A 13,628-nucleotide genomic window follows, 5' to 3' on the forward strand; every position below is an offset into this window, starting at 1 on the left:
TATTAACTATGCCTGGGCAAGCATGCCAGATTAGCACGGAATATCTTCTGTCTCCAACTCTAAGTCCAGGTAGATCAAAGCAAAGCCAATAAAACATCCATATGACCTAAGTAAGGCCAAATGCAGGAGGATTATGTCTTCGCCGGGACATCATATTATGCAGATTCAACCAGAGGGTGCTCTAAATTTTTGATCCCTTTGATTTCTACTTCTGTCTTCATCAAGCAATCAACTGTTAAATGCCATGCACTTAAAAAAAAAGTCCTTTAACACTGATAGATCTATACCTGTCTTAACGGTGCTTTGGTAGGTAAAATGCCTACAGGTGGTAAAGACTGGTAAGGTTTCTCGGCTGATGTTGACGAGGGGACCAACCGCACAGAGCTTGATATACTGACCGTTTTTCTCTTAGAAGGTGGCACCAAGGCAGGAGGCAAGGACATTGGCACAGGTTCTTTCTCCAATGCGCAATATACCAAAAACATGGCCTTCAAGAGAAATGAACCAGGGTCATATATATTAAATTCATTTAACGACATCCACACACTGAGTTGATCATTGTTCAACAACAAAGCAGCTACAAACTGTCTCAAAAAAAAATTTTTTTTTTTTTTTTTTAAAGAAATTAGGCTGGGAAAGAAGAAAAGGAGGAAAACAAGAAAGGAGAAAAGGAAATAAATCAAAGCCAAGCAACTTTTAGGAAGATATCCAAAGTAGCAAAAAGTCAGACACATACCCTTCAACTAAAAGTCTTGCAATGTCAAAAGCAAACAACCTGGGGAAAAGGTATCTGCAAAGAAAGAGTTAATCTTCCTAAAAAGGGTCCCTAGAAATTAACAGAAGAAAAAGGTAAAATCCAATAGGAAAATGGGTAAAGAGTAAAAACAGATATTTTACAGGAAAGTAAGAATTTCAGACTGTCTACTCTTTAAGATACAAAAATATGCTCACTTTCATAAAACTTCAAATTAAAACTATACTAAAATACATTTTCCACTTATTGGCAAATATCTAAAGTTTCATAATGTACACTGTTAACTAGACTAGGCAAACAGGCACCTTCAGACATTGCTAGTGGGAGCTCAAACTGATACCAAGCCTATGAAGGACAAATTGGCAACAACTACCAAACTTATTTCTCATTTGGCTTAGCAATCCCCCATCTGGGATCTATCCTCAGACTTACCTGCCTACATAAAAAACACTGTGTGAAAAAGACTGTTAATCACAGAATTCTTTGTAGCAGCACCCAAGTGGTCAACAACAAAAGACTGGTTTAAAAACATTATGATACAGCTATACAATAAAATACTATGAAACAAAAAGAAAACCAACACACAAAAAACCATTAAAAACATTATCTTAACTGTGGTACCTTCACAAATAATATACAATTATCAAAACTCATCAAATTAGGGCACCTGGGTGGCTCAGTGGGTTAAAGCCTCTGCCTTCGGCTCAGGTCATGATCTCAGAGTCCTGGGATGAAGCCCCGCATCGGGCTCTCTGCTCAGCAGGGAGCCTGTTTCCCCTTCTCTCTCTCTCTCTGCCTGCCTCTCTGACTACTTTTGATCTCCGTCGAATAAATAAATAAAATCTTTAAAAAAAAATAAAAAATAGGGCGCCTAGGTGGCTCAGTGGGTTAGGCCGCTGCCTTTGGCTCGGGTCATGATCTCAGGGTCCTGGGATCGAGTCCCACATCGGGCTCTCTGCTCAGCAGGGAGCCTGCTTCTCTCTCTCTCTCTCTGCCTGCCTCTCCGTCTACTTGTGATCTCTCTCTCTGTCAAATAAATAAATAAAATATTAAAAAATAAAATAAAATAAAATAAAATAAAATAAATAAAAAAAACTCATCAAATTATACACTTAAATTGAATGCAATTCACTGTATGTAAAGTAGTTCTTCAATAAAGCTAACCTGGGAGGGAAAAAAAAAAAGAAACATAGAGCTCTCTATGTGAAGCTATCCAAGTACAGTGTTAGTGTGTCTAACAGTGTGTATAGTGTGTTATCTCTTGCAGTAAGGGAATAATGATTATTCATATGTGCTTTTATTTGCATTTTAGAAGTCTAGAAGAATGAACAAGAAACTAAGAAAAGTGGTTGGTTATAGAATGCATATAAATGGAGCACTGAGGGCAAGGATGGAACTGAGTTTTTTCCATTGAATATCTTCTTATATTGTACTGATTTCCCACCCATGAGAATGTATTACCTATTAAAAATTATTTTTAATTATTAAATACATAAAGCACTGGCACAAAGTGGAACAACCTACATACAGAATGTCAAGGCACCTTCAAGACCTTCAAAAGATAGTTTCCACGACAATCTTCAAGCATATGAAATTGCTCAAAACAACCTGGAACCTACAAAAGGTTCCAAGAGCAACTGGGAAGAAGCTTAAGTACTTCTTAATTATTCTTCTTCCACTGAAAATAACATTTGTCCCCAAAAAAGTTTGCTTACAATTCTAAGTTAAGTTTTATGGGACTTTCAAATCAGTGTTTACTGAGCACCTAATACAACAACACTGATCCCTGATTTCTGTGATTAGAAATAACATTTTTTAAATTTTTTTATTTTTTAATAAACATATAATGTATTATTAGCCCCAGGGGTACAGGTCTGTAAATCGCCCTCAGAAATATCATTTTATATATGAAGAAACTGAAGCTCAGAAATACCAAGTAACTTGCCTAATATCCTTTAAAGAACTGATAGTATAGGATTCAAACAAAGATCTGGCTACAAAGCTCTGGTTTTTCTCAGATTTATCAGCTTCATTAGGAGTACACATGTAATTTTATAACACCATGTTCTCTACAAGGGATAAAACTAACCTTTCACCCAGTGGGTCCCAAATTGTAGCAGGTATCAGAATTACCTGAACAATTTTATAAAGCACAGATTTCTAGGCTCCACTCCCAGAATTCTAGAATCACTAAGTCTGGGTTGGGCCTGATATTTTAAATTTCTAAGAAGTCTCCAGGGATGCTGATGCTCTTTGTCCTGGGACCATATTTAACCATTTGGCCCAAACCAAGAATTCTCCTCTTCCCATTCGCTAGTCAACTTGAAGAATTCAATTTAGTTTTAGAAACACACAAACTTTATTATCTTCAAAAGCTTGAAACTCCAGAGTGAAAACCATCTGGCTAGCACATACTTTCAACCAAATTCATGATATAGGCAATATTATTAAATTGGCACTGAGCAAAAAGAAGTGACTAACATGCACATTAAAGGTCAGCATTCCTCTCGCTACAGATGGGAGTCATTTCCTGGAAAAGGAGACACTAGAAGCAAAAAGGCCATGTCAGCTATCTGCTGCCAACAGGCAACACATTTTTTGGAAATTAAAAAAAAAATTATCATTAATTTCATGTTGCACTGAAAATAGTTTCCCTGACAAAAGTGAAGCCAAAAAATTTTCTAGCAAATAAAATAACAAGAAAGTGAACAGCATACTGCTGGGTGATTTTTTTTTTTATTATATTGTACTTTAGCCTCATCAAAGCCTGACGTTGAAACAAATATAGCAACTAAATCAAATGATGCACCATATTCAAAGAAAGAAAGAAAAAGAGAGAGAGAAAGAAAAAAAGAAAGAGAGAGAGGGAAAGGAAAGGAATGAAATCTGGCAAAATCAAGCCTAAGCTTTCTCAGTGATAGCAGGGAAGAGGGGATTTAGTTTTACTACTGCAGTCAATTACCAGTAGCTTCTTTATTTTCTTTTTATTCTCTGTGCTTTTAGTGAATATATCTCAAATTTTAGTGGGTATCAGAATCTCTAAGAGGGCTTCTTTGACCCTACCCCAGAAATTCTGATTTAGTTGGGCTAGGCTAAGGCCTGAGAATCTGCATTTCTAACAAGTTCTCTGGTAATGCTGATGTTGCTGATGGGAGACCATACTTTGAGAACCAGTATTTTAGGAGTTTCCTTAAGAGTTTTATTTGTTCCTTCATCTACTTGAACTGCCAGTTTTAATTTCTCAAAATAGCATTCTGGGATGAAAATAATGGGTATTTCTTATGTATTCCAAGTTATACAAGTTTTTTTCATCAATTTAATTCAACAAAATATTTACCGAGAAATCTCTAGCCACCAGGCAGTGTGCTAGGCACCAGAAATAGAAAACTAGAAAGACCTTTTATGTTTACCACCTGGTAGAATCAGCAACCATGTAACAAGTTGACTTCAGTACAATGGGAACATGTTAATACAAATACAGTTAATAAGTCTCAAAGTGCCAAAAACATTTCACATGAGGACACAACAAATGCTACTGACAAAAATTTAGACCACTTACTTGACAGAAAAATTTAAGGCCTATTAAGAATGTAAAACCCAGTACAAAGATATGAAGACAGAATACAAAGTAAAAAAGTCATGAGTCTGCCTCTCCAGAGAACAGAACAGGAAAAGAGGAAACATTAACTTCATAGTGAAGAAATCTGGCAAACGGCATCTTTACCAAGTGACAAAGATTAACATCACCATTAATGGCATGTGGACATTACATATCACCTGATAAATGTGATGAAAAAGTCATTATCACACTTTTGATATTCTTTCCAAAAACCCATACCCCTAGTTTATCCATGAGAAAAACGTCTGACAAACCTAGATTGGCAGACATTCTACAGGATACCTAGCTAGTGCACCTAAGTCATAGAAGCAAGACAGAAAAAATATCATATACTAAAGGAGACACCAGGGAAATGCAAATAAAAAGCACAACAAGGTATCGCCTTACATGTGTCAGACTAGCCAGAATCAGAAAGACAAGAAATAACAAGTGTTGGCAAGGATGTGGAGAAAAAGGAATCCTTATGCACTGTTGGTGGGAATATAAATTGGAGCAGCCACTGTGGAAAACAGTATCGAGTTTCCTCAAAAAATTAAAACCAGAAATACCCTATGATCCAGTAACTCCCACTACTGGTATTTACCCAAAGAAAACAAAACTCTAAGTCAAAAAGATGTGGGGCGCCTGGGTGGCTCAGTGGGTTAAGCCACTGCCTTCGGCTCAGGTCATGATCTCAGGGTCCTGGGATCAAGCCCCGCATCGGGCTCTCTGCTCAGCAGGGAGCCTGCTTCCTCCTCTCTCTCTACCTGCCTCTCTGCATGCTTGTGATCTCTCTCTGTCAAATAAATAAATAAAATCTTAAAAAAAAAAAAAGATGTATGCACCCCCATGGTTATTGCAGCATTATTTGCAATAGCAAAGAGATGGAAGCATCCCAAGTACCCACCAAGAGATGAATGGTTAGAGAGATGTGGTCTGTACACACACACGTACACACACATGGGAATATTACTCAGCCATAAAAAAGAGTATGAGATCTTCCCATTTGCAACAATATGGATGGCCCCAGAGAATATGATGCTAAGTAAAATAAGTCAGATAAAGACAAATACCATGATTTCACTCACGAGGGGAATCTAAGAAATAAAAGAACAAAGAAACAGAGACAAACAAGAAAACAGACTCTTAAATACAGAGAACAAACTGGCAGTTACCAAGAGGGACGTGGGGGGAGGGATGGGTGAAATAGATAAGAGAGATTAAATAGTACAAACTTCCAGTTGTAAAATAAGTCACAGAGATGAAAATCACAGCATAAGGAATATAATCAATAAGAGTGTAATAACATTGTCTGGTAACAGTAACTATACTTATTGTGATTATTGTGGTTACGAAGCAACGTATAGGATGGTTGAATCATTATGCTGGACACCTGAAACTAATACAACACTGTGTGTTAATCATATTATTTCAATTTAAAAAAAAGTTACAGACTCTGAAAAGTTAAAAAAAAAATGGTATGGACTATGTTGTTCATCAAATAAAAAGATGGAAAAGATTTATCAGGTAAAGTCTACCAAAACAATGCTAGTGAGACTACAGATACTGACAAAACCACAAGGAAAATCCTAGAACCAAAAGAACTAAATTAACTGAGTAAAATCTAGAATTTAAGTTAAAAAAAAATGTTCTAAAATCTTCTGGGGTTAGGAGGTAAAGAAGACAGAAGTGAAAATAATCTAAAGGACTTGTTTTACTGGAGTGAAGGTTAACTTATTTTCAGCTACTGGAGAAATAAGTATGATTTAGTACAGAGATAGGTGTTATTAACCATTAATGGAATAGACATAATAGAATTTCCACTTTAATAAGAGCAGAAAATTCAATGAATCACTACTTGATAACCAGCAACAACAGAAACAGAAAAAAAAGAGAGAAAACAATAATGTTAACTAAACAAGGTAGGGGGAATAAAAATCAGTATCTGTATCATTATCTTAAAAGACAGAAATTGTCAAATGAGGTAAAAAACTGAAACACAGCAACATGCTGTTTTCAAGAGATACATTATAAATATAAGAAATATCAGGTAATCCAGATAAAAAGAGAACAGAGGCAGCAGAAATATCACAGGAGGGGTGCCTGAGTGACTCAGTTGATTAAGCACCCAACTCTTGATTTTGGCCTAAGTCATGATACCTTTTTTTTTTTTAAGATTTTATTTATTTATCTGACAGAGATCACAAGTGGGCAGAGAGGCATGCAGAGAGAGAGAAAGGGAAGCAGGCTCCCTGCTGAGCAGAGAGCCTGATGCGGGGCTCAATCCCAGGACCCTGGGATCAAGTCATGATATCTTGGTCATGGGATCAAGCCATCTCCCCACCTCAGGTTCCAGGCTTAGCAGGGAGTTTGCTTGAGATTCTTTCTCCTTTCCCTCCCTCTCTGCCACTGCCCCCAACTCGTATACACTTTCTCTCTTTCAAATAAATAAACCTTTAAAAAAATATATCACATGAGCTGGAATCCAAAATTAAAGGCACTAAGCATAATAAAGCTGGAAAGAATTTCTAAGGAATGCACACAGAAAGAAATCAAATGTGCAAAATGGTTAAAATTAGTAAATCTAGGAGAAGGCATATGGATGTTCACTATTTTTTTTAAGTAGTAACTTCTTATAAATGTGTCATTCATTCTTAAATTATTCTTTCAATACACGTTTACTCTTATTCTAAAAAAGAGTAGGTTACCTAGTAAAAGGCTTCAGGGCATATAAGATAAACTGTATTTAATCACCTACTTTAGCACATACTACTGTTAATCAAATGAGGATGATACTATCCTCCATCTTTTTTAACTGTGCTTATACAAATGCTTCTTTGAAATTTTTAATTGTTGTCGTTATAGAAAAAAGAAATACCTCTACAAATCTTACCAATGCGAAGATTTTACACCCGTATTTTTTTAAGATTTTTTTACTTATTTGACAGAGAGAGAAAGCACAAGTAGGCATAGGGGCAGGTAGAGAGAGGGGGAAGCAGGCTCCCTGCTAAGCAGAGCCTGATGCAGGGCTCAATCCCAGGACCCTGAGATCATGCCTGAGCCGAAGGCAGAAGCTTAACCCACTGAGCCACCCAGGAGCCCCAGATTTTATGCCAGTACTCTTAACACAAAAGCTATTTATAAAAAGTTAACATACAGAGTTGGACAGTCGTTCAAAGTACAGCATCAGCCAAATCTCAAAGTATCATTTTCTCTCCCAAAAACACCACACAAACATTGAATCAACTTCAAACATGTAGCCAGGAAAAACTTTGTCGCCACTGTGAGGGGGTATATCCCCTGCCACTTCCCAACTATCACCCAAATTAAAATAAAAATACTAGGGACTTAGGACCATCAACTCAAGTCACTTTAAGTTTCCACTTCTGTATTTTTTTCCCCAAATGTAGTAATATTTACTCTTCCTATTTTTAGTTGGCTCTTAGGCTATAAATAGAATAAAACTTATGAAAGAGCAAAAAAAGAAAAATAAGGCAAAACAGAAACATACTCAATAAAATTGATATGATGAGTTTATAGAGGTCTAATTATCTCCCAAACAGAAATGTTGACACATCCAGGGAACATATGTAAAAACAGGTCACGAACTGGGCAACAAAAAAAAACCTCAAGAAATTTTTGAACAGAGATTTTAAAGACCACATTCTCTGGGCATAATCTAATCAAGCTAAAAGTATATACAAATGTAACGGGGCACCTGGGTGGCTCGGTGGGTTAAAGCCTCTGCCTTCGGCTCAGGTCACGGTCCCAGGGTCCCGGGATCAAGCCCCGCATCAGGCTCTCTGCTCATCGGGGAGCCTGCTTCCCCCTCTCTCTCTGCCTGCCTCTCTGCCTACTTGTGATCTCTGTCAAATAAATAAATAAAATCTTTAAAAAAAGAAAAAGGGGGGGTGGGGGGCACCTGGGTGGCTCAGTGGGTTGAGGCCTCTGCCTTCGGCTTGGGTCATTGGTCCCGGGGTCCTGGGATCAAGCCCCGAGTCAGGCTCTCTGCTCGGCAGGGAGCCTGCTTCCCCCCCTCTCTCTCTGCCTGCCTCTCTGCCTGCTTATGATCTCTGCTTGTCAAATAAATAAATAAAATCTTAAAAAAAAAAAGGTATATACAAATGTAATTAAAACCAAACTTAATTACTTTGAAATTAGGAAACATATTCCTAAACAGATGATTTTAAAAAAAACCTAGAAATTATCTAAAAAGTAGGGGCATTTGTGTGGCTCAGTCATTAAGCAACTGCCTTTGGCTCAACTCATGATTCCAGGGTCCCAGGAGGAATCCCCTGCTCCACGGGAAGCCTGCTTCTCCCTCTCTAGCTTCCCCCGAATGTGTTCCCTCTCTCTCTCGCTGTGTCTCTCTCTGTCAAATAAATAAATAAAATCTTTAAAAGAAAATTAAAAGTAGCAAAAAGGAGAATACTTTATATCAATATCTATGGAGTCCAACTAAACCTGTACTCAAGAGAAAATACATGCTTTAAATTTTTTCAATATTAAAGATGATAAGAAAGGGACTCAGTACTCATTTTCAAAAGTTTTTTTTTAAGGCAAACCAAAAGAACCTAGGAAAAAAGAATTAAGATAAAAACTGAAAAGAATGAAAAAGTCAAAACATAAGAGAAAGGATAATTACATCCAAAAGATGGCTCTTTTAAAAGATTTATAAACTATATAAAATTCAATAAAAGATGAGAGGGGACAAAAATACATAAGATTTGGAATGAGAAAGTAACACAATTACAACCCCAGAGGATCTTAAAAGAATAATGCAAATCTATCATGAGTTTAAAAAGTCAAAGAAGTAGATAATTTCTCAGCAAACTAAAGACAGAAAATCTGAACAGACTAGTTTCCATGTAAGAGATTAAAAGGGGGATTACAGATTTACTATTCATGAGCTCACAACAAAATTGTATCTACTCTTTAAGGAAGAGATGAATACAACTCTATTTGGAATTAACCCCAATTTCCAAAGATGACACGTCTTCAGATAAGATGTCAAAACTTCCTCTGACTCTATACATTAAGTGGAACTATAGTGTTATCCATATTTTCCTTTAATAAAACAAATGTGAAAATCTGGGGGTATATTTGAAGTAAAATTATTCCATAGCAGAAGGAGGTACTGAGATGCAATGCCTGGTTAAGATGGGATACAAAGGATCAATACCACTCAGCGAACCCTATGTACCTTAAAGTCAAATAAAATAAAGATGGTAAGAACATACATTTTCTATTACTCATTTGTTTAAAAATATTTATTGACTACCTGTACACTTTTGATAAAAATACTCCTACCAACAATCTTAAGGAAATAACAGTTTTCCTCTGGGGATAAACTAAACAAGGAAATTCTCACTGGAGAAAACCATTAAGAGGTTTAGGATTTTTAAGACCATTAAGTTACTTACAACTGCAAACTCATCTCTGTCAAGCATTCCATCATGATCAATATCACTCAACTCCCAAACCTTAAAAACAAAAGAATTGACAAAGATTAATGCTCTTTCATTTCATGTGGTACCTGTAAACACCAAATACTTAAATTGGGGGGAAAGTTTCATCTAAACATTAAAATATCTATTTCTCAGAGAAATCTCACTTTTGCTGAACATTTTATTAAATTATTACATTCTATATTATTATTGGAAAAAGTAATAATTCTTAAAACAAGTATTTTTAAATAAAAATTCCTTACAAAAATTTAAAGAAAATATTTGTTTCTTTCAAATAAGAAAACAATTATGTACATAGCACTTTAAACAGCTACAATGCTTTTTCACAAACATCATCTCAGTTAATTCACGCAACAACTCCATGTGATACTATCAACCAGCTTTTAGACATGAGGAATATGATTTAGTTAGGATCATACAACCATTATTAGGTTACAGAATCAGTATTCAACATAAAGATTTCCAACTAAGTCCATTATTGTTTTCCATACAGAATCTCTAATCGACCAAAAGATATATCCAGTGAATATTAATTATGAACCAGCTAATGTCCAGGGCTTACAAGGGAAAAATAAATCTAAAAGGACCTAGTAGATTTGGTTTAAATACAGAGTAGATTCCATACCTTAGACCAGCTATAAAACTATGTTATATCCTTGAAAATAAGATATTTAAGTCATTCAACAAAATTTTACTTAGGACAGGAAGAGAAAGTAAGAGACTGGAATGGAGATAAACAAGTGTCTGGTCATTAAGTGCCTTGAAGGAATTTGGACTTTACCCTAAATGCATTAGGAAGCTACTAACAGGGTTAGTTTCAAGTAAAAAAAAAATAACAGGATTATATTTATAGTTTAGAAATCTCATACTGATCACACAGCAGAGAAATGACTAATGAGAAACAATACTGGAAAATGGCTTTTAAATTTTTATTGAGTACCTAACCTATAACACTGACCCAGTAGTACTACTGATGATGTGGTGGTAAAGTCATTACCACCATCAGCATCACAGCAGCTAGCATCAAAGAATATGCACCAAGCACTGTGCTGAATATATACATTATCACATTTAATCCTTACAACCCTATAAAGTGGCAATTGTGCTCATATGAAATATTAAAAAATTGATACATGGTTTTCTGATGATTCACCCAAGGTCACACACCTAAGAAATGGTGCAGAGAGGATTTGACCCCATGTATTACGACCAAGCAAGGGATTAAAGAAATGGCTGGAGGGTTAATGAGAGCAGATGAGGTTTGAAGTACAAAGAGACCTAGAGAGAAATCAGTATGGAAATAGTTCAAGAGTAGGGAAAGCCCAGCTGAAGTTGGTGATCATGAAATTATGATGATACCAATTTTATTAGACTCTCAGCAGTCCATATGCAACCACACAGAAGGCACATAATTAGCTTAACACAAAGCTGGATTTTCACCAGGTCAGGAGAAAGGTTAGAACACATGGCAAAGGGAGCCAAAGATACCAACATCAAACTGTGGATTAAGTTGGTTGAGGAAAAAAATTAATTTGAAAAACAGAGAAAGTAAAGGACTCTGAGACTTAAAGGTCTAATGAAGTCAAAGAATTAGTCTTCCAAGTACTTATGAAAGAGATCTAGAAAAATGGGAAGTTCTATTTAGAGAGTAGAACAAATGATTTCAGAGATGAAACTATTCCTTATGGCAAGGCCCCATGATACAGCTATGAAGTAGGTAGCAGATACAAAATACTGGTGGTCCCTAGAAATTAAATCAAGGAATTGGGAAGTCAGAGCATACAGTACAAAGAAAAAAGGATCTACTCAAAGGGCTTATATATGTAACTAATTCCAAGCACTTACACTTTAGAGGAAATGTCAAATAAAATTAATTGGCAATAATTTTATATATTAAATCAGAACACAAAAAATTCTGTAATAATATAATTTCAAAATAAGGCCTAAGTATTTTTTAACAATGAGCTATAAATGCTCCTGGTAGATACAAAAGTAAGATACATGAAGATTACATTTAGAATTTAATAATATCTTACTCTTCCAAGGATATCCACAGGTAACTTAGAGTTGAGCAACACTGGTTTCACTTTATCACCAGAGAGAAATCCATTCACCGGGCTTAAACTATCAAAAATTGCGTCATATTTGGCCTTATCTTCAGACTATAATATAAAAAATAACACAAGTTAAATAGTGGTGATACGCATTTAACTGAAGTTATAAAAATCAAATCCTCAAAGAACAGGCAACATATCCTTAAAATTATTTAAAAAATAATTTTTGCGGGTGCCTGGGTGGCTCAGTCATTAGGTCTGCCTTCAGCTCAGGTCATGATCCCAGGGTCCTGGGATTAAGCCCCACATTGGGCTCCCTGCTCAGCAAGAGGCCCGCTTCTCCCTCTCCCATTCCCCCTGCTTCTTCTGTTCCTTCTCTCTCTCTCTAATAAGTAAAATCTTTAAAAAAAATTGCTTTCATCAAAAAATATTATTATAAGTAACAATTTAGAAGTTACACAAGAGTCCAGTATCCCTTCCATTCCTTTCACAGCTCGAACACTATGTCTGCTTTTCTACTGTGAGCTTCATGGAAAGATTTTAGTGATAGGAAGGGCTTTGAGAGGAGCATCTAGTCCAACCCTCTCACTTAAATCCATAGCAAGGAAATAACTTTTGTGAGAACACACAAGCTAATTAGTGACATTCTATGACTTTCTCAACATGGTATTAGTTACATTTCAAACTCAGATTTTAAAAAGAAAATAACCACCACAGGACTAAACATCAAGTTTCCCCCATTTTTCCCAAAGCAAGAATTCCTTTTCTTATTGATAACAGGACATTCCCTAAAATCCTGGGAAGTTACATGTATAACATAAAAAACTACTGTTCAGGGGTGCCTGAGTGGGTCAGTGGGTTAAGCCTCTGCCTTCGGCTCGGGACATGATCTCAAGGTCCTGGGATCGAGCCCCACATCCGTCTCTCTGCTCAACAGGGAGCCTGCTTCTCCCCCTCTCTCTGCCTGCCTCTCTGCCTACTTGTGATCTCTCTCTGTCAAATAAATGAATAAGATCTTAAAAAAAAACAAAAAAACAACTACTGTTCATGGAGCACCTGGGTGGTTCCATCTGTTCAGAGTCCGACTCTTGATTTCTGCTCAGGTCATGATCTCAGGGTTGTGAGATCAAGCCCCATATTGAGCCTGAGGTTGGGCTCCATAATGGGGGGGGTGGGTCCTGCTTGAGATTCTCTCCCTCTGTCCCTCCCCCTGCTTGTATGTGCGCTCTTTCTCTCTCCCTCTAAAATAAATAAAATCTTAAAAAAAAAAAAAAACTGTTTATGATTTGCCCAAAGCCAGATCCCTATACTTTTTAGAATTAGTTAAGAACACACAAGCATACATAAACATAAAAACCAAATGCCTTTCTGAAAAAACTGTACATATTTATTAAAGATCATCTGATTCTAATATTATTTAAAAATTACAATTTAAAAAATCTGATAAGATAGTTATAACTAGTGTGATGTCTCCAAATAGATACAATGCAAAATACCCACTTCAGAAAAAGATTTCATTTAGAATTGTGAGTTTTAGAGCCATAAAGAAAATTATCCAATTAACCACAATTTTTGAACAGGAAATAATACCAGTGAGGTAAACTACCTATTCATGAAATAGGATTATGACATAACCATTTTTAGTTTATACTATAACAGAAATGAGATTAAGCCATACTAACTGTCACAAAATGATTGACAAAGATCTCTCAAAAGATTTCTCATATCAGTATTTCCCTACAGTAAAAATGAAA

The 13,628-nt window shown here is 36.1% G+C and overlaps 1 protein-coding gene across 2 annotated transcripts in view; it reads right to left on the reverse strand.

The window, feature by feature from the left end:
* Positions 1-13,628, reverse strand: part of LOC111142796 (epidermal growth factor receptor pathway substrate 15) — a 147,200-nt gene that overhangs the window by 84,427 nt on the left and 49,145 nt on the right. For both annotated transcript variants that reach the window (XM_022496106.1, XM_022496105.1), the window contains exons 7-9: positions 11,857-11,982; positions 9,776-9,835; positions 399-488 (exon numbers count right to left, since the gene is read on the reverse strand). In XM_022496106.1, the coding sequence (XP_022351814.1) occupies positions 399-488; positions 9,776-9,835; positions 11,857-11,982 (276 nt within the window). The remainder of the gene's footprint in view (positions 1-398; positions 489-9,775; positions 9,836-11,856; positions 11,983-13,628) is intronic.

This window comes from Enhydra lutris, unplaced genomic scaffold, assembly GCF_002288905.1.
Source record: "Enhydra lutris kenyoni isolate GAN:26980312 unplaced genomic scaffold, ASM228890v2 scaffoldscaffold9, whole genome shotgun sequence".
Lineage (NCBI taxonomy): Eukaryota > Metazoa > Chordata > Mammalia > Carnivora > Mustelidae > Enhydra > Enhydra lutris.